Source organism: Phascolarctos cinereus, unplaced genomic scaffold (genome assembly GCF_003287225.1).
Source record: "Phascolarctos cinereus isolate Bilbo 61053 unplaced genomic scaffold, phaCin_HiC Scaffold_7;HRSCAF=346, whole genome shotgun sequence".
NCBI classification, from domain to species: Eukaryota; Metazoa; Chordata; class Mammalia; order Diprotodontia; family Phascolarctidae; genus Phascolarctos; species Phascolarctos cinereus.
In genome coordinates, this window is record NW_027556180.1 from 11,324,197 (window position 1) to 11,345,994 (window position 21,798).

The 21,798-nt window shown below is 47.9% G+C and overlaps 1 protein-coding gene across 1 annotated transcript in view; it reads right to left on the minus strand.

Moving 5' to 3' along the window:
* Window positions 1-21,056, minus strand: part of ANO7 (anoctamin 7) — a 35,346-nt gene extending 14,290 nt beyond the window's left edge. The window contains 14 exon segments of the mRNA XM_078147648.1: window positions 15-167; window positions 3,316-3,401; window positions 4,549-4,661; window positions 5,599-5,820; window positions 6,470-6,543; window positions 7,848-8,079; window positions 14,223-14,333; window positions 15,298-15,355; window positions 15,934-15,991; window positions 15,994-16,071; window positions 17,755-17,811; window positions 17,814-17,970; window positions 19,981-20,102; window positions 21,032-21,056. Of these exon segments, the coding sequence (XP_078003774.1) occupies window positions 15-167; window positions 3,316-3,401; window positions 4,549-4,661; window positions 5,599-5,820; window positions 6,470-6,543; window positions 7,848-8,079; window positions 14,223-14,333; window positions 15,298-15,355; window positions 15,934-15,991; window positions 15,994-16,071; window positions 17,755-17,811; window positions 17,814-17,970; window positions 19,981-20,102; window positions 21,032-21,056 (1,546 nt within the window).
* Between the last annotated feature and the right edge of the window lie 742 nt (window positions 21,057-21,798).

Genomic DNA, 21,798 nt, shown 5'->3' on the forward strand with positions numbered 1-21,798 from the left:
TCATCCCACCTGACTTAGGAATGAGAAAAGCAGAATGAAGTGTGTCTGAGCTGACCTCCCCTTGAAGAAGGCGATGCAGATCAGAAAGGAGTGGATACTGACAAACTGGAAAATACAAAAATTCAAAACAAAAGCATCTTCGTACTTGGACTGGATTTTGTGCATTTCTGAGGCAAAGGAAAACACAAACACAATGTCACTGAAATCTGGGCTCTCCCCCAAATACTTTTTCGCTGTCCCTCCCCCCACCCAATCACTATGCATAGAACGCTGAATTTGGGAAACCGGCTAGGCCAACCTGCTTATTCTAGAGGTGGGGAAACTGAGGCACAGAGAGGGGAGGGCCATACAGCAAGGTTATAGTTAGAAGTAGGACCTTGGTTAAAAGGGCAGATGTTACCAACTTCTAGTAATGCCTGAGCTAGCAGGTCTGCCACCTCCCTGAAAGAACTCGCTTTTCAGAGATCAAGCAGCAGAGGCCATATGGTGTAGTGGAGAGAGGGCCTGCATTAGGGCCAGAAGAACTGAGCTCCAGTCTTGCCTCGACCCACTTGAGTTGTGTGGCCCGGAGCCCCTCAGTCTCTCTGGCTTGGAGAACGTCTGAATGCCCCAGACAAACTCTAAAATCCTTCAGGCACAGGAGACGTGCTGCTCTGCATCAGCTGAAGGGGTTTCCATAGTGGGGACACCTTACATGGGTGAGACCCCGAGGCCAATCTTCCCCCTCCCCTGCCCCCAGCAAAGTGAGCAGGTTTTTTTTTTTAAATTGTGGATCTTAAATTTGTTTGAAAAAGACCCCGTGAACACAGGTCAGGAGCTCTGGCTCTGGGGAGTCATCTACACTAGCAGATTTGGGGCACTGGGTAATCTGGCTGACCCTGGTTTTTCTCCCTTTTCATTCTTTGTTCCAGAGCTAGCTCTCTGGGGAAGGGCATGAAGAGGGTTGTACTGGGAAGTAAAAGGGATGCAAAAACAAAGAGAGTCATGATCTTTTAGATAAAAAGAAGCTGTTAGATAAAAAGAAGCTGTTAAAGCATTCTCCTTCGTCATGACATTAAGAGCAGTCCTCCGTGCATCTCAGGTCACGTCTGTACAAACACTTGTCCAAGGCCAGATTTGAACTCGGGTCCTCCTGACTCCAAGGCCAGAGCTATATCTGCTTTGCCACCTAGCTGCCCCACCAACTTCCTTCTTAAACCACAGCACCCAGAACTGAACTCGACTCTCCAGATGAGGTTGGACTAGGGCAGACTACAACAGGATGGAAGCCATGGCCTTCTTCCTGTGGCCCAAGGTTGTATTAGCTGCTCTTGCTTAGCATCGCATGGCTGACTCACACGGAGTTGGAGGTCCACTAGAACCCCCAGAGCTTTTTCAGAACAACTGCTGTCTAACCATGCCCCTCTCCACCCCATATTTCTGAAGTTGATTTTTGTGACCTCTGCATGTCCCAGGCACTGTGCGAGGCACCCAGAGACACAAGAGAGAAACAAAAGCAGTCCTTTCCATCAAAGGGCGTGGACATAGACAAATATACAGTAAATAAATAGAAAGTAAATGTAATGTGTGTGTGTGTGAGAAAGAGAGAGAGAGAAAAAAAAACGCTAACAACTAGGGACATCAGGAAGGAGATGGCTTTTGAGTTGACCTTTCAATCAACCAATCAATCACTTTGTGAGATGGAATAATGCCTGAGCCTACAGTCAGAAAGACCTGAGTTCAAATCCTGACTGAGACACTTCCTAGCCATGTGACCCTGAGCAAGTCACTTAACCTCTGTCTGCCTTGGTTTCCTCATCTGTAAAATGGGGATCATACTAGCACCTCCCAGGATTGTTGGGGAGATCAAATGATATAAAGCACTTAGCACAATGCCTGGAATATAGAAGGTGCTTAAAAATATTGCTGCCTTCCTTGAGTCAGGTAGACCTGAGATCAAGTCCAACCTTAGACACTTATTAGCTGTGTGACTCTGGATAAGTCACTTAACCACCATCTACCTCAGTTTTGTCAGCTGTAAAACGGAGGTTATGATAATAACACCTCCCTCCCAGGGTTGTTGTGAGGCCAAATAAGATAATATTTGTAAAGTGCTTAGCACAGGGCCCTGCACATAGTAGGTGCAATATAAATGCTAGCTGCCACTACTACTGCTGCTGCTGCCACTACAACTCTTCCTCCTCCTCCTCCTCCTCCTACTACATGCCAGAGGCCAAGATGGGTGCTGGGAATACAAAACCAAAACCCCAACAGTTCAGAATCGTACATCCCAACTCTAAGCTGTGTGACCTTGGGCAGTCCCTGCGCCTCTCTGAGCCTCAGTTTCCTCATCTGTAAAATGAAGGGGCTGAGAGGCCTAAATCTGGGGGCTTAGGTCTGGGATGCCGTCCTAACCCAGCAGCTGAGCACAGAAGAATTTATCAAACAAATACAAGATTGGAAGCAGCTGGAGGGCAGAGACTGAGCCATTTTTGGACTCTGTACCCCAGGACTGAGTACAGCGGTGGCTCCACAGATGTCTTCTGTGTGATCGGACGTTTTCATCAAAGACCCGGAAACGGCATCGATGGTTTGCCCATCAGACTGGCAGAGAACCCAGAGCCAGCAGCGACTTCACCAGGCTAGAGCCATGAGCTGAACCTACTCAGACTGATAGAGATAAATGCAAAGGCTTGAGCTTGGGTACGAAAAACCAACTTTAGGAATATGGGGTGGAGAGGGGCATGGTTAGACAGCATTGTTCTGAAAAAGCTCTGGGGGTTCTAGTGGACCTCCAACTCCGTGTGAGTCAGCCATGCGATGCTAAGCAAGAGCAGCTAATACAACCTTGGGCCACAGGAAGAAGGCCATGGCTTCCATCCTGTTGTAGTCTGCCCTAGTCCAACCTCATCTGGAGAGTCGAGTTCAGTTCTGGGTGCTGTGGTTTAAGAAGGAAGTTGGTGGGGAGCTAAGTGGCGCAGTAGATATAACTCTGGCCTTGGAGTCAGGAGGACCTGAGTTCAAATCTGGCCTCTGACACTTGAAACTTGCTAGCTATATGACCCTGGGCAAGTCACTTAACCCTGACTGCCTCACAAAAAAAAAAGAAAAGAATAAAAAAAAAGGAAGTTGGTGAGCTGGGGAGAGAACCTTGAATCTATGATAGATGGGAAAGGATAGAAAGGCAGGCAGGAAGGAAACAAGCATTTATTAAGCACTTACTATGTGCCAGGCATTAGATGCTTCCCTGGAATTAGCAGCACAGCACCTCCTCCTCCCTGCTTCCCATGGGACTCCTGCTCTTCCCACTCCTTGGAAGCTACCACTTATCCTAACTGGTCAGAGCATACGCCATTGGGATGTAGATTTTGTCAAGAAGGATGAGGAAGGAAAGATTCATGATGGAGTTAGTGCAGAGGGCACTCCGAGATGCCCAAAGGGAAGAAAAAGGCTGGTGAGTCACAGCCATGCCCAAAGTGGCTTCATTCATTCATTCATTCATTCATTCATTCAGCCCCTCCTGTGCAGAGTGTTGGGGAGAACATAACATTTAGGTAAGCTGGGTGTCTCTGCCCTCATACAGCGCACGGGTTAGCAGGAGAAGACACAAAGGTGTGTAACTGTTTATACCAATCTATGGAATCATAGATTCAGAGCTAGAAGGAACTTTAAAAGACCATTGAGTCCAATCTCCTCATTTTACAGATGAGGAAACTGAGGTCCAGGGAGCAGAAAGAACTTGACCAAGATCCTTCAGCTACTAAATGGCACATCCAGATTCGCACCCGGGTCCTCTGACTCACAGCCTTCTAGCTGATTTCCTGTCCCTCTGTACAGCTGCCAAAGTGATTCTCCTTACTCATAGATCTGACCAAAGTCCAGCTTGAGCACCGCCTCCTACAGAGGCCTTTCTGAATCCTCGTACCCCAAATCACCTGGAATTTGTTTTCTGTGAATTTATCATGGGAGAGCCTGGGGGAGTGCCAGGGTCCAAGCCAACCTCTGCCATGCACTGGCTGCTTGACCCTGGCCAAGTCCCTCCACCCCTCAGTGTCCAGCTGTAGAAAGCGGGCTGGTCTACACTGGTTGAGAGAATTTCCTCACCAGATGCTCCCTACTCCAATGCGTTCATAGGTCTCATTAAGAAACAAAAAAAACAAACTCTCTAATTTGTAAATGCTAATAGAATTTAAGTTCCTGGAGGACAAAAATGATATTTCTTTGAACTTCTAGTCCCTAGCACAAAGCCTGGTATGAAGTCAGTGCTTAATACTTAGCCAATTCTGGTGATGAATTATCCAAGGTCACACGAGGGCTCATCAGTGGCAAAGAGGAAATCAGAAGCCAGATCTCCTGGTGACATGATGGCTTCCCAGAAACCCCCCACTTCTCTGAATTGAACCACATGGAATGCTGATTCTTGGCCTCTTCTCTGCTGAGGATGGTCCCTGGTTATGGAGCACCCAAATGCCAGCAGAAGAGTCTAAACTGGTCTTGGCTGCCAGGACAGAGCTCCTGCAGATTTTTGAGCAGAGGATCTTAAGGAGCACAGAAATGTCTCATTATAACCAGAAGAGACTCACCCATTTCAGGAGGAAGATATTTGTGGCTTTGGACACCAAGATGGAGACCACTGTCTGGTACAGGATGATGGCTGTCAGGAGCCATGTTATGAAGGCAACCTGCAGAAGGAATCAGGATGGGGTGAGTGCCACCCACACACATGTAGTGGACAGGGCCTGCTTTGGGGGTGCCAGGGAGCCCCAAAGGCGGGATCCTAAGACTATTAGGGCTGCAAGAGATCTGAGAGATCATTTAGTTCAACATCATGTCCTTATAGATGAAGAGACTGAATCCTCAGTGAAACTCAACGTCTCCTGTGAAATCTAGGTCACAGAGTGTGCAGGTAGAAATGGATTAATGGTACTGACTTGCCCATAAAATAGTCCCACAAAAGATGTGGTCCAGCAAGGGACCCTGGAGATCCTCCATTCCAACCCTGTCATTTTAGAGATGAGAAAACTGAAGCCTGGCGAGGTGAGGTCCCTCTCCCAACCCGTAAATGGGAGAGTCAGGACTCGGGTCTGGTGGCCAGGTTTCCCAGGCTGGATGAGAGGCAGTATGGCTCAATGATAGAGCGCTGGCCTTGGACTTAGAAAGTCATGAGTCCAAACTTGCTAAGTGGACTTTATCTCTTCCTGCCAGTTTCCTCATCTGTAAAATGGCCATAATCATAGCCACTCTGTGCCCTGCCCCAGGGTTGTTAGGGAGCTAAAGTGAAGGTCATAGATATATGGGGCTTTGCCAACTTTTAAAGGCCAGTACAAATATTGTTGTTATATTAGAGAATTCCGAGAGGGCTAGGAGACCACATCTACTACTATCTGCTAGAATAGTCTCTAAGAGACCTAGGTTGAGAACCCCTCTTGTAGCCAGGTCTAGGGGGAACCAGGGTCCTGGGGCCCTGTTACCATGGCAACGATGATGGAGGATGACATGAAGACGCACTGGGAATAATTCTTTTGGGGAAAGTATGGCTCTTCTAGGTTGATTGGGTTCCGAGTTACCAGAGGCGCCATGGCTTCAAGGCCGTTCCTGAAACAGAGCCCCACAGCCCACGGTGGGCACATTCAGCCCCGGGTATGGGGGAGGGGGCAGCCGCGGCTTTGGGCCAGGCCAGGCAGCAAGGGTCTCTCTCATCTCCTTGTAGTCAGAGTAGTCCCAGCGATAGACCAGCCTGGCGCTCCTATGTTTCCAGTACTCCAGGAATGTCACCGCCCACAGAGACATGATGAACACACTGAGGAAAATGGTCCCACTATTGTCAAAGAGACGGCCGGTCTGTGTTGGGAACCAGAAGGGGAGAGGTGAGCGATGGGGCCAGGGAGGAGAGCAGCCCGGGCTCACGGGGGCTGACCCGGCGGAGCAGGAGCAGAACCAGGGCACCTGCACAGACGTGTTAAAGATTTGGATGCTGGGATCGGGGGGGATGCAAAAAGCCAGAAGACAGGAAGCCAGCCCTCCACGGGCTGGGAAAGCATGACAAACCCATGTCTGAGAGGGCATGCTTCTGCTCCTTCTGCTTAAGCCTCGAAACAAACTTGGCTAAGTACCTGTAGTGTTCATTAAGTGAAAGGCAATGTGGACCAGTAGAGAGAGAGCTAGATCTGACCCTACTTATTGGCTGTGGGACCCTGGGCCAGTCCCCTAACTTCTTAGTTCACTAGGCAACTCTCAAAGACCTGGGGGCAAAGCAGGGCTGGCCTGCACTGGTGCAGGGAGTTTCCATACCAGGAGGTCACTAGCCCAAAAGGAATCCCAGGTCTGGCTCATGATTAGGTAAATGTTCACTGTCAGGTAGATAAGGAATGAGTGAGTGGAGTTTTAGAAAGAAAGGGATCAGCTTGGGCTCGAGGTTGTAATGCAAGTGGGGGGCGGTGGGAGAGGGCTGCTTCCCCAGAACAGCACACCCTGTGCCTCCCCCCCCCACCAGAGGCCCAACCAGAAACTCTCCAAAGATGGAGCCGATCTGGAGGTCTCTTCTGGTAGTGGGGGGTGTCAACCCTGCCGAAACAGAACACTCTGGTCTGCGCTTTCATGCCAGTGGGACCCCAACCACCAGTCAGGCTGGGGTTTGCCAGACAAAGGCAAATGGGGCAGGAGAGAGTGCTAAATTTGGAGTCAGAGGTGTCTGGGGCTTCCTCACTGTATTGCTCTGGACAAGCCGAGGTTTGCTCATCTATAAAGGTGGCTGGTCTGTGTGGTCCCCTCCAGCTGTTGGACTGGGACCCTCTGATGTAGGCAGAATGAATGAGGCTTGGCCAACCTCAATTCAGAGAGGCTGACCACAGGGGAAGGATTGGGGGAGGGGACCTTGGGGAAGGTATGAAACCTTCTTTTTTAAAAATTTTATTTGTTTTTAGTTTTCAACATTCACTTCTATAAGATTTTGAGTTCTAAATTTTCTCCCCCTCCCTCTGCTCCCTCCTCCCTGAGATGGTGTGCAATCTAATATAGGCTATATGTACAGTCATATTAAATATATTTCCACATTAGTCATGTTGTAAAGAAGAATTAGAACTAAAGGGAGAAACCACGAGAAAGAAGAAACAAACAACAAAAAAAAGAGCAATAGTGCGGTTTCAGAAAAAACTGAAACTGATGCAAAGTGAGGAAAGCAGAACCAGGAGAACATTGTACATAGTAACAACAACATTGTACAATGATCAACTGTGAATGACTTAGCTGCTCCGATTAAGGCTATGATACAAGACAATTCCAAAGGACCCATGATGAAAAATGCCTTCCACCTCCAGAAAGAGCTGATGAATTCTGACTAGAGACTGAAAGAGACTTAAATTTTATTTATTTTATTTTTCTTGTTTGTGTTTGTGTGTTTTCTTTTGCAAGATGGCTAATGTTTTTCATGACTACACATGTATAATCGATATCATATTACTTGCCTTCTAGGTGGGTGGGGAAGGGGAGGGAGGGAGAGAATTTGGAATGCAAAATTTTCAAATAAAAGATTGTTAACTTAAAAAAATGTAATGAGGAAATATTTGAAAAAATAAAAATATTTAAAAAAAGAAAGAAAAGCAATGGAGGAACCTTGAAGGCTATCTAGTCCAACCCTATAATTTTGCCAATAGGGGAACTGAGGCCCAGAGAAGTTAGGTGACGTGTCAGAGGGAGGATTTAGAACCAGTGTTATCTCCACTTTATCATGCTATGCAGAAGCTGGTGGACTATCTTGGGCTTTCCTTTGGGGTATGAGTTGTTCTAGGAAGCCACTGAAGTCCCTTCCAACTTACAAATGCTTTGATTCTGTGGTTCTCTGACTCACCTCTCAACCCTAGGGTCCTAGGAAGGAGTGGCATGAAGATTTATATCACCATGGAGAGAGACAGAGATGTGCAAGGAGTTGGACTCACCCAGCCAGGCAAAGTAGAGGGTTATCTTCTCTCCAAAGTGCCTTCGGACATGATCCAGGGACTGGTATTTCATCCATTTGCTCTACTTGGCCCAGTTATGGTAGAGGATTTGATGTTGATTCATTTCCTTAGGGGCCAGTCCCCGTAGAGGGATTTGGAAGGGGCCCTGGAGAAGACAGAGAAATCTCAATCTCTAGGAGCTCTGAAAAATCTGACATTGACCTGAGGCCAGCATAGCCCATTATGATTGGAAGGCTAGATATTAGGAATTTGAAGAATGTTCTCTAATGTGGAGCAGCACTTGTCTTTCTACACAGCTGAGTGAAATTTCTCTAGCCAGTGAGTGATGTGAGACTGGGGAGGAAGATCAGAAGAGGAGAAAAATGGGTGAGTGACCTTTAAAGATGCTAATAAAGGCAGAAAGAGTTGAGTCGTGCACCGGGTGACTCCAGGAATGAATGTTAATGTGTAATGTGACATGGGATGCCAGCCAGGCTAAGGTGGCTCTGATGAATGCCTAGGAACAAAGGTTCCACGATCAATTCAACTCAGTACAACTGCATTTATTAAGCTCTTACTACATAGGAGGCACCTTGGGAGATAGAGGATAAATAAGACACTGCACCTCCCAGCAAGCCACCCACAGAGGAGGTAAGACATGTATACAGGTTACCACTATCTGACAAACAAAATAGAATGTGACCCCTGGGTCCTAGAAGAGATCCAGGGAGTTATTACTGATGGTTGGCAAACCTGGGAAATCAATCAATCAGCATTTATTAATTTCTTACTTTGTGTCAGGTACCGTGCTAGGTGTTGGGGACACAAAAATAATTACAACAAAATGAAACAATTCCTGCTTTCCAGGAGTTTACATTCTATAGGGTGGCATGTGATTATATAAATAGAGTGTGAATAAACACAAAATAAGTGCAAGTTAGGGAAAGAGAGCACTGATGACAATAGCAAGCAATGACTATAGGAATATAGTATTTTATGGTGCTGGAGGAGGGGAAAATTTTTAACAGTAGAGATGGGTGGGTGGGACAGGACATTTCCAGGCATGAGCCAATGCTCAGAGATGGGAAGGGGTAGGAGGACTTATAGGGGTGGTGAGTTATCCACTTTGGCAGTAACATAGCGTATGTGAATGGGTATAGTAGGAGAGAAGACTGGACCCAGGCAAACATCCTGATTTTCCCAAAAGGGAAGAGGATATAGTCTGCAGATGAGAGAATAATTTTAGCGGAGTGCAAACTCGATGTGAGTCAACGGCTAGGCTGACTCTATTAAGATGAGGCGCAGTGTGCAGGGCTAGGGAGGTGACCATCCCACTGTCCTCTGTCCTGGCAGCCCACATCTGAAGTCTTGTGTTCAGTTGTGGGCACCACGTTTGAGATAGGCCATCGGTCAGCTGGGAGGCATCCCAGGGAGAGTGAGCAGGAAGATGAAAGCCTGGAGATGATACCCATACTCTGCTTCTCCATAGCACTCACAGGACTGGCAGGCTCACTACACATGTGGATTATCTCGCGACAAGCCTGAGTTGTGATCCAGGTCTCTTGATTCCAAGTGTGGGCTCTCTTTACAATACTGGCATGGGGTGGGGGGGGATCTTCAACCCACTTTCCAGTCCAGAATGAAATCACAGAAAATGAAGTAGGATTGTAAAGACATTGTCAGACTGATTGAACCCTTAACGAACTGTGAACAAGTTTCTCCTTCAAATAAGAGCTAATTCCCAACTGATAAGTGGCCAAAGAATATGAATTGGCAGCTTTCAGAGAAAGACATCCAAGCTACCGAGAGCCACATGAAAAGCTGCTCTGAATCACTAGTAATTAGAGAAATGCACATTCAGACAACTCTGAGGTACCATCTTGAACCTTCCAGATTGGCTAAGATGACAGAAAGGCAAAATAATGAATGTTGGGAGAGCTGTGGGAAAACAGGTGCCTTAATGAATGCATTGCTGGTAAAGCTGTGAAGCCGGTCTAACCGTTCTGGAAAGCAATTTGGAACTATGCCCAAAAAGCTATTGCATCTGCAAACCCTTTGACCCGGTGATGTTGCTACTAGGTCTATAACACACAGAGATGAAAGAAAGAGGAAAAAGACCCACACGTGCAAAGAAGTTTAGAGCGGCTCTTTTTGACGTGACAAAGACTTGGAAGCTGAAGGGAAGTCCATCAAGCGGGTGATGGCTGAACAAGTGACAGTGTATGAACATGATGGAAGATTGCTGTGCGGTACGAAACAGTAAAGGGGATGGCTTCATAAAAGCCCAGGACGACCAGTGTGAACGGATGCAAAGTGAAGTGAGCAGAACCAGGAGAGCAACGTACACAGTAACAGTAACATCATAAGGAAAATCAACTTCGTCAACGCAGCGACCCACTGTGATTCCACAGGACTCGTGATGAGATATGCTACCCACCTTCAGACAGAGAAGGGATGGACTCAGAGTGCAGATGGAGGCACATTTTTTCTGTTTCTTTCCTCTTTTTGCTTTTCTCCCCTCCCCCAACCCTGTGTGCCATGTGGCCATACATATTTGTAAGGGATTCTGTTTTTCTTGCTTTCTCAATGGATGAGCGAGGGAAAGGGAAGGAAAACAATTTGGAACTGAAAGTAAAATAAAATTGAATTTAAAGTGTTTCTGCTTGATTGAATTAGAAAGGGTGTCTGGCAATTGGTTAGATAAAAGACTGACCAAATTCCCAGGTAATCTTTAAAAGACAGTTTGAGAGCTGGTCAGTTCGAATGAACCTAGGCTTAGAGCAACAACATTGTGGAGTGTGTACTCCTGAGGGCAGTGGCGGTAGAGGAGGGAGTGGGGAATTTCCTTCTTCACCGTGCCCATCTACCAAGACATCTAGCAGCATAGCGGCTTGGTCAGTAGGAGATATCCCAAAGGAGAGAATTAATTCATGAGAGTTTTAGACCCAGTTGTGGGACAAGAGACACAAATTCTTCTATCAGACATACTTTCTCCATACAGAGAGAAGTAGCCTCTACAAGGAATGGGCCTCCTGGCCGCAGGGGAGAATGCTAACTATGGATTCAAAGGAGAGCTGGTCTTGGCAATCGAGAGTCGAGCTGTAGAAAGAACTCCATGGAGAAAGGACATAGAGGCCCTACAGGTACAGAAGGGTGAATTGCCTTAGTCATGTGTATTCCCTATATCTAGGTCCCACTATAATTATACTCAAAATTTGTGTTCACTCTTTCTGTGGATACTGTATGTACTTGAGGGAAAGGGAATGCAGGAATATGGGGATGGGGAATGTTTTATAGCTAATGTTCTTACCTATATTATCTTATGCCCTCGTTACAAGGTAAGCTCCTTGATGGAAGGAACTGTCTTTTGCCTCTTTTTGTATCCCTAGTGCTTAGCATAGTGCCTGGCACATAGTAGGTCCTTAATATGTTTATCGATTGATTGATCTTAGTAAAATACTTTTCTTTGAGCTAATTCTGTCTACGGGCTGACTCTTGAGGGGAAGCTCACTGGTGGGGGCTCATAAGCTACAGTTTTAAGACTAGGTACTCAGAAGGCCTTCCTTGGGCCTCAAAGTAGAAGCTGCCCTCTGGTGAGCAGCCCAGAGGGCATGCTACAGTAAATTGCCTCTTTAGTTGCCTAGAGTGTAATAGAGGATGGGATGTATGCACAATAACTATGGTCAAAGGGTGAAGGAGAGGGCTAGCCAAAGTGCTAAGAGAGATCAGAAGGGGGATGAAGTGGGGGCAGCAACCACTGTGACCTACGGGTATAAGGGAAGATACAGGATTCCAGGTCTAGAGCTGGTGGAGACCTCAGCCATTTCTTCCAGCCCCCTCATTTTATAGATGAGGAAATTGAAGGCCAAGAGAGTTTAGGTGACTCACCCAGGGTCACACAGCTAGCTAGTAACCCTCAGAGATGGAATTCAAACCTGTGTCCTTCTTGACTGCAAGGCCAAAGCTCAGTGCACTACCTCTAATGATGAGGTGGAGATCACTTCACTGCCTGTGCTCCATGCACAAGGGCAGGCTGGACTCTGTCATTTCTTTCTCCATATCCTGCCCCTCCCATGGCCAGCCCCTGCCTATCTACTTCAGCCACCAATAAAGCTGACTTCTCTGTAGGGCTTTCAACGTGCAAAGTGCTCCACTTACATGATTTTATTGACATCTTTCTGTGAATCTTCACTTTAAAGACCTGTTCACTGTCCTTTTTTACCCAGTTTTACTTATAAAAATTTATTTATTTAATGTTCTGGGATTAAGGTTTACTCTTCTGTGGAATTAAGCACAGAATGTGACTTGCCCAGGCCTCTTGCCCTGAAGAATGGCCCTGGTGATGAGCTAGAATTCCTGAGTAGAACAAAATTGCATCACTTCACAGACAACTGGACATGGCCTGGCCCTACCTCCAGTCTGGTCTCAGTGAGATAGCTCTTCCTTGGGTCCCCAGTGATCTCTCTGTTCCCAGGGATTTCTTACCCTGGGGCCTGGAATGGGAAGGCTGCGTCTCTGTGCCTCTGTTTCCTTATTTGTAAAATGAAAGGGTGGCTCAGACAATCTTTGAGCTCCCTTCCACCTTTTCCATCTCGGCTTCTGTGACTATTCCTTAAGACTGTCTATAAGGGGACCAAGAGAGCACGGGATCTTCTGTGGGGCCCCAAATCTGTCAGTCAACAAGCATTTATTTAGCACTTACTGTGTTCCAGGCATTGTGCTATCTGCTGAGGATGCCAAGAAGGGGAAAAACATGGTGCCCACTTTCAAGGAACAGCACATCAATCAATGAACATTTATTAAGCAGCTACTGTGTGCCAGGCACTGTGCTAAGCTAACACATGTGTAGGAGAACTTTAGCTTCAGAAATGCAAGGACATACACAAGCACAATTTATAAGGAAACTGAGGCAGATGGGTTAAGTGATCAGGGTCATACAGTTAGTAGGTGTCTGAGTCTGAATTTGAACTCAGGTCTTCCCAATTTTAAATACAGCTCTCTAGACACTGTGGGTTCCCCGCTAGCTGCGTATTCACCTTAATAACCTTATTTTAATAATGACTCTACCCAGCTGAAACCCCTGAGTTCTTAGCTTTTTCATAAGAAACACTATAGGAAGCTCTGGGTGATTTTATCTCCCTTTTTTCCTTCCCTTTTATCTTTGTATACCTGGAGCCTAGATAATGCCTCACTGAAGGTATTTAACAAATATTTATTCAGTTGAGATTACGTTGTTTGGCTGAGCCCAGAGACACGCAGTCAAGATGGGCCCAACAGGGCTGTCAGGCCGCCCTCCTGCCCCTTCGTAGATAATGCTACAGATGTTCTCTGCCATAGAACACATTTTCATGGCCCCAGGTAATGACGTTAGGCACTCATGTCCCTCGGGAGCTGTCATTTTTTCTCCAGTGATTTGGGAGCCAATAATAATAGTAATGAGGATGACAAGAAGCAGTATTGTAGCAGATTTAGAAGCTCTGGGTTCAAGTCCCACCCCTAACACAGCTCTGTTCCGGAAGCTCTGGAAGATTCTGTTTGAGTCCAATCCAATAGTGGCATGGCTTCCAAAAAAGGCATGCCAGCCAACTGTCCTCCGGCTCCATTCGGTGGCCCCAGGATATCCCAAAGCACCCCGCCCTGGCCACCTCTTACCATCAGTGTTGTCTTCCATCATTAGAATGTAAGCGCCCTGAGAGCAGGCACTGTCAGCCAGTCAAGCAGAGTGAGCATTTATAAGTGCTTACTGTGTGTCGTAAGCATTTAGTAAGCACTGATGACATGGCAGCACTGTGCTTGGTGCTGGGGATACAAAGAAAGAGAGGCGCAAACACGTCTCGTCGGGAAACAGCGCATTGGTGACGGGCAGCAGATGAAGGGCGGGAAAGAGGGTGGCATCCCTTTTGTCTCTGCTGTCTCTGGTGCCTTGCACAGAGAAGTGCCTACTGCTGCTTTTTCACTCCTTCCTTCACTCCCTGCCCCTGGCATTCTACCGCCAACATTCCCTTTCCATGTGCTGCCTTCCTCTATTAGAATGGAAGCTGCTTGTGGGCAGGGCCTGTCTCTTTTTTGTCCTTGTATTCCCTAGTGCTTGGAATATAAGAAATCCTTACTAAATTCTTTCTCAGCCATCTACCCACCAGTCACTTCACTCGTTTATTCATTCACTCATTCACTCATTCATTCATTCATTCATCCATCCATTCGTCCATCCATCCATCCATCCATCCATCCATTCATTCATTCATTCATTCATTTATCTGTTCATTCACTGGCAGCCAGGCAGCTGGGGCTAGGAAGGGTGTGACTCACATCATGTAGAGGAAACACAGTGTTGAAGACGTTCTCAGACCACAGCTGCTGTATCCCAAACAGCCTTCTCCTTTCATGGCCAAATGTTGTCTTCTCAAGGATCTCGTAGAGCTAGGGAGTGGAGGGAGGGGGAGAGAAGCATTGGGCGGCCTGCTGGGGTGGGCAGGTGCACCCCAATTGCCCCATTGGGCCCTATCCTGCCCCCCATTTCTGGGCAGACATGCTGGACAGAAACACCTTCAAGAGAATTTGGCCCAGACCTCCCTGGGAGGCTCATGTCTCCCAAAGATACAACCCCAACTAGGCATGACTCTCTTGATAGCTGGCACAGGAGGCGGAGACTTCCACTGCCCTGTGGCAGAGAGGGCGTGGGAAATGCATGACGGACAATCTATTCAGATGTTGGGACTTTGCTGTTCCAAAAAGACTGACCCAAAGGAAGGCGGAGCAGAATGGTGGAGAGAGCACCAAATTGGAAGTCAGAGATCTGGGTTCAAATTCAGACACTAGCTGTGTGACCTTGGCCAAACCATTCTACCTCTCTGGGCCTCAGTTTCCTCCTCTGGAAAATGGGGGGGCTGGATGAGATGGCCCCGGAGGGCCCTTCTAGCTGCGAATTTACCATCCTGTAGGCTGCCAGTCTCCGTTCAGTCTGCCAAGTCTTTCCTGGAGTGTATGACATGTGGGGCAGCTGGCATGCAAATACACAAGTGAGGCGGTCCCTGTCCTCAGGAAGCTTCCAGTCTATGAAAGGTGTGGCTGCGTTTATTCTACAACCCAGACCAATGACGGTGGCTGGCAGTGACAGCACTTTGGGGGTTAGAGAACACTTCAGTCCTCACCACGTCCATGAGGGGTGTTATGACTCTCGTTAGGAGGAGGGCGCAGACTTGATCACCCAGCTGGTGAATCTCAAACGGAGGATCTGAACCCCAGGCTGTCCTGACTTCAAGCCCTGTGCTCATTCCTCTGCCAACCTTCACACCCTGAGCAAGGATTCCCAAGCCAGACCCAGACACCCAAGGCCCTTTTTGGTCTCAATCCTGGGGAACAAGAGGCTGAGTTATTCACTTACAATCTGGTGCCCTTTGGTGCTGGCAGAGAAGGTCTTTGGATTGTCACTGCCCAGGAACCTGCAACCATCAGACTCACAGTGAGTCAGCAGGTGACTTGATGACTGGGAAAGCCCTAGAGATCTTGGACTGCAGGCAGAGTCAGGCGTGGACCTGGGGACCATATTTTAGAAAAGAACTGGATAAGCTGGAGGAAGTGAAGAGGAGGGCGACCGGGATGCTGATGGGCCTGCAGATAACGCCATCCCATGGGGGATGGTTAGCCAGGAGCAGACACGAGAGCTCTCTCCAAGCACCCGAAGGATGGTCATGTGAGGGAGACATTAGCCTTGGAGGAGAGAACCAGGAGCAGCTGTGGGAGTTACAGAGATGTCAGTCTAGATCTGATGACAGGAAGAAAGAGGAGGGCTATCCCAGAGTGCCTCAGGAGCTAGTGGAGGAGGGAACCTGGTGTGGCTCAGGCTCCGTGGCCACTGAGGTTCTCCCCTCTCTGAACTGGAGTGATCGTGGGACAGGACGTACTTGGGACAGTGCTAGGAAAGTCTGGAGGGGGGGACTGAGGTTTCAGATGCTTTGTGCTTGGGACAGTGGTGGGTGAGTCCAGGGCCCCTGGAGTGCAAGAAGCCCCCGCATCTGACCTGCACGGCTTGTTCATCTTGAACAGGCCGGTGTAGCAGTCGTGAGGCACGTGGGGCACTCCTCCTACTGCGGGTTCCACAGGCCCAGTTTTCCCATCAGTTTAGCAGACCAGTTAGAGGGCTGGCCAGGCAGAGAACCTACCCTCATCAACCCTCCTCAGACCCCCTGGGGCCAGGCACTGTGGATTTATAGGGAGGTTTTGGACCTGCCATTCCACTCCTTCTTCCTACAGATCCTCCCTTGCTCTGCAGATTAGTCTTGGGGAGCTCCTTGGGGCAGTTCACCAAGCCAGTACTAGGCAGAGAGAGGACCTGATTCCAAGGTCAGCGGTGTTTATACTTAAATAATATATTTAATGTATTTTTATTTCATACAATCATATCTCTAGAATCAGCTAATCCAATGCTCTCATATTATGGTAGGGGAAGTTGAGGCTCAGTGACATCCCCCAGGTCGTATAAGTAGTAAGGGATTTGAACCCAGGTTGTTAACTCTAGTGTCTTTGTTTGATGGGTTGTTGTGGCCCAAGAGTCCTCACCAAATGGCTGGGATGAGCCGCTCCACCCTCCAAGAGGTTAGCCCAAATGTAGGCCCAGAAATTATCTGATTTGATTGGGTCATAGAGGGTTGGAGCAGGAAGGCACCATCCACCTGGCCCAGGGTCTGTGGATAGATCTTGGAAAGGAAAAAAGTGACATCTTTATTTTCACAAACCTCTAAGTGAAATTCAGCGTCTCCTGCAGTTATGAATGGGAGAACACTTCTTGAACAATCCTGTTCAAGGCTTCACAAGCCTTCCAGAAGGTCCACGACACACAAAAAGGTAAGAACCTCTGAGTTAATTTAATTCCCTCATTTTATAGGTGAGTAAACAAAAGCCCAGAAAAGAGAAATGACTCTCCCAAAGTCACACTGCCAGGAAGTAGCAGAGCTGGATTTGAACCATGGAACCCTAATTCTAAACCCAATACTCCATTGCGCCACACTCTTACTAGACAAGGTTCCTTAAAGCAGAGACATGTCTTAATTATCTTTGAAACTTTCATGGAGCCTAGCACAGTACTTTGCATATAGCAAACACTCAATAAATGGCTGTTGAATGAATGGATGGAGGCCCACCTGTCTGCTTGCCTGGATAGATGTATGGATGCAGGGATGAATGGGTGGATGGATAGATGACTGGCTGGCTGGAGGCCTGCTTACCTGGATAGGTGGTTGGATAGACAGATGGATGCCTACTTGCTTGCCTGGATAGATAGATGAATGGGTGGATGGATGGATGGATGGATGGATAGACGGATGGCTGCCTACCTGCCTGTTTGCCTGGATGGATAAATAGAAAGATAGATAGATAGATAGATAGATAGATAGATAGATAGATAGATAGATAGATAGATAGATAGATAGGTAGATAGATAGATAGATAGATAGATAGATAGATAGATAGATAGATAGATAGATAGATAGATAGATAGATAGATAGATAGATGGTTGGGGGAATAGATGGGCTGCCTGCTTGCCTGGATAGCTGGATGGAGGGATAGATAGATGGCTGCCTACCTGCCTGCTTGCCTGGATAAATAGATATATATATAGAGAGAAAGATAGATGGATGGATGGATGGGTGGATGGATGAAAGTACACAGGAATGTATCAGGGGTGCTTTTCTCCCCATTGTAACTTTACCACCTGCCCTGATAATCCATGCAGATTTTTTCCTGACTCCCAATAACAATGATAGAATGGTGGGCTTTCCAAGAATGACAGAGGCTGTGCTTCTTTCTGGGAGATGGAGGATGGTCCTTCTGCCCCTGCTGGACACCTTTCCTGCAGGGGCATCTTCCTCCTGAGAGCCTCAGCATAGTGACAGAGGACATCCATGGGGCACTGGGCAAGGCATAGTGTAAGGATCTCTTTCCACTCTGAACTGCTGGAAGAAGAATGACCAGAAAGCATATTAGCCCCTGAAAAAGAGCCCCTATACTGTGCATAGAGTGCTTGCCATAGGGATAGTCCTTGAATGTTGAGGGCCAGTTCTGACGAGTCAGAGGATTCAGGCCAATCCAGGATTTCCCTGTTGTTTTCCTCTGTCTGATGGCTGCCTAAGTCAGGATCTCTGACCCCCTTTGCTCTCTCTCTCTCTCTCTCTCTCGAGAACAGAAGGACCTTGAAGATAACAGGGAGGTGAGGAAACAGTTCAGGGGGGGCTCCCCCGGATACTGTTCCCATGAGAAAAATAATTGTTGATACTTTGCCTTTGCTACTTTGGGTGATGTTCCCATGCATTAGAGTTATAAAAACCCGAACCCTCAGATTAATAAATGGAGTCTGTTCTTTATACCTCCCACCTGGCCCGTGTGTCTTTCTCTCTTCATACCCAACCGGAATTTAATCACGACCCAGGCAGATGCAGGTGCTCATGACACTTGAAGAATTTTTAGGCATTTGGAGGGCCCACTTTACCCAATTCTGAGGGCCAAGAAAAGGCCCTCATGTCATCTGCTGGCTCAGAGATGCTTTAACTTGATTTTCCAGGAGACCGAGCCTTTCATTCTACAATAGATGGAAGGTTACCTGTTGTGAGAAGCAAGGTCCTCATACTAAAGTGTGAATGACTATTCAGAGCTCCTCTGTGAGAAGGGGGAGGGAATAGAGGGCACTGGGTAACTGAAGCTTGGGGGAGCCTCAGGACTATGGAGGAAGGACATAGGGGAGGCAGGGGCACAGATTTCTGTCTAATGAATAATGGTGCCTCAGGTTGGCTCTACCAGAACTTAAAGCCCCAGACTTTTGATCGGTCAAAGAGAGTTGCTTCCACTATCTTGGATCTTAAATTTGAAGGGGTGAGTTTGTTAAAGTGATTTCTCACTTTGGAACATAGTGGTGTTTGGAGGTCATTCCCGGCGGAGGTTCCCAAACTGGCTCGGAATCAACTTTGCAGCTTTCTTGTTGACTATCAGTATGCTGTGTAATAGCACACATGACCCCCCATATCCCACCTCTGCACGTTTGCCCGGGCTGCCCCCAAGCCAGGAATGACCTGCCTCATCACTTCCGCCCCTCAGAGTCTCCAGAATCTCGTCAAGGTCCGCCCAGAGGCCACCTCCACCATGAGGCCTTCACTGCTTCTCTCAGCTGCCAGGATCCTGCCCACAAAATCTTGTGGTATTTACCTTGCATTTCTTTTGTACAAACTTGCATGGGTATGTACCTGACACATGTCATTTCTCCTGATGGAGTGAAGGTGAACTGAAGGCAGGGAGGCTTTTTAGTCTTTGTAGCCCAGGTCTAGCACAGTTCCTGGTACATAGTAGGTACGTAATAAATGCTCGTTGGTTCACTGGTACATAGGTGCTTAATAAATGCTTACTGGTGGACTGTCCAGCACTGCATAGCTGAACCAGGGTCTTCTAATCTCTGCTCAGTTTACCGTGGAGGATGGGTAGAAGGGAGGAAGCCAGGGGGCTCGGGCACCAGGCACGTAGTTCCTTAGCAATGGGGTGTTGTAAATGGGTGACTTAGGATTAAGGACAGCAGGCGTCCTGATTTTATGGAGCTGTTTGTTGGGTTGATGTGACTTCTTTGGCCACTGGCCAAGGGAAACCTTAAGCAGAGTGTGCCTCTGTGTGTGTGTATGTGCATGCATGTGTGTGTGAACGTGGGCACGCGTGCTCGGACACACGTGGGCATGCCCTAGCACCCTCTAAGACGGTCACTTTTCGAGGGTGTTGCTTGTGTCTTCTTCCAGGATGTCTCTCCTCTGGCTTGGCGTGGCATCTTGTCCCCTTCAGGAACAATTCTGTGCTCAAGGATGAGGGGACAAATAATCCAATTGAGCCAGGACTGGTTAACCCCATCCCTTGTGCCAAGCACACGTCCTTAGCGACCTTACATTCTACCAGGGTGGCGTATCATTTGTATACAGAGAAGTGAGTCAGGGTATGGACTCAAATACCCCAAAATAGTTGGAGAGGGGAATCCTACCAACTGCAGGGAGGAGCGAGGGCCTCTTCTGGGAGATGGCGCTGAGCTAAGCTGAACCTTACAAGGTTGCTGGGGATGCTGGCTGTGAGGCCAAGGCGAGAAGGCCCATGAGCAAATTTGTACAGAGGCCAGGAGCTGGGTCGTGGAGCACTGTGTTCAGGGCACAGGGAGCCGGCCAGTCGAGCTGGAATTTGTGTGAGGGGCAGGCCTGTGAAGAGAGATTGAGCTAGGCTTGGAGAATTTTAAATGCTAATGAGCACTTTGTACGGTATCTGGTTTCTACAATAACACCTTGAAGACGAACAGCTCTGAAAGACCACAGGACTCTATCGATGCAAAGGCCTCTGACCAGCTGCCAGGGGCCCATGAGGAACCACCCTGCCCACTGCCTGGCGGAGGCAGATGCCTTCTGGACCCAGTCAATGCACTAATTAGTTTTGCTTGACTGCATATTTATTACAAGGGCTTTTTTCCCCCAAAATGGTGGGGAGATGTGGGAGAGAGAGAAAACTGACTTTTGTTCATTAAAAAAATCAAATTTTACAAGAAAGAAAAACATTTTAAAGTTGGTATATTATCCTGCGGGGCAACTGGCAGCCCCTGAAACTTGTTGAGCAGGTGAGTGACTTGGAGATATCTATGTTAGGAATTTTACTTTAGCAAGTGTAGGAAGGCTGGACTGTGGAGTGGAGAGGCTGGAGGCAAGGAGATCCATTAGGAGCTGGCCCAGTGGTACAGGGAAGGGAGGAGGGCGTGCCTAGGATAGAGCCCCGGATGGCCCCTGTTTGGTAAGTGCTCTTTAACGCTCCAGCCCGTCAGTCTAGGTGAGGGGAGGAGCCCGTCTGAGCACAAGTTAGAGGTGAGTGGGCGTGGCAGGTGGGAGCTGGGCGGGGCCGCATACCTGTTCCACCTGTAGCTCAAGAAATCCCGCCTCCCTCCAGAGTGGTGCTTATATTCTTTCTTTTCATGCTTATCATTTCTGGTCCTGGCCTTATGTCGCTTTTTTGGAGGTCCATCTTCCCACACCAGGATGTCGTCTGGTGCTAAAAGATAAAAATAGGGATCTGGCCTTCGGGAGACTCCGCCCCCCGACGTAGATGGCCCCGGGCATACCTGCCTTTTCTGTTCTGGTCACCATGGGTCCCACCAAGGGGATGTCAGACACAAGAGTTGCCTTTGGCCCTTTGGGTGGTTTCCTCCTCCCCCTGGAAGCCAGACTCTCTGCTAGAGATGGTGCTGGACATCCCTTGCCCCAGGGAGGTGATGGGAAATCACCAATATGGTACGGCTTTGCCAGAATGCAGCTAAGCCCAAACAGCCTGTAGTAAACAACACACCTCCAGAGAGCTGGTCCTATAGAGAAGAAATGTGGAGCACAGCATATACTGTCCAGCCTTTTGTGATGCATCTGTTAGTTTTACTGAACTATTTCCTCTCCTCTTTTCCCTTTCTTTGGCTCTCTGGGAAGGGGAGTGGGGAGAGATACATTTATTATTTATTGACTGACTGACATTGGCAGATGTAGGTGACAAACAGAAAATCTCAATAAAAATGTTTTTAAAAAGAATAGGGGGAGAGATTTTGTCCAAAAAGGCCGAGCTGGCCCTTGGGCCCTCCTTATCAGCAGTGTTCCCCTTGGCACCAACAGGAGGCCAACCAGGCTGGAAAAAACCAAGAAATGAACAACCTGGGAAATCCTTATAATCCTGTTAAGTCAAAAACCTCAGGAATTGAGGGCTTTGACTGGCTGTCTTCTTCAACATGGCAGAGCAGCCAGAGTTCTGCATTAGGACTTGAAAAGACCTGGGTTCAGATCCTGCTTCAGACACTAGCTGCCCCTAACCTCCCTAAAATGCTGATAATACTAATTGCTGTACTTA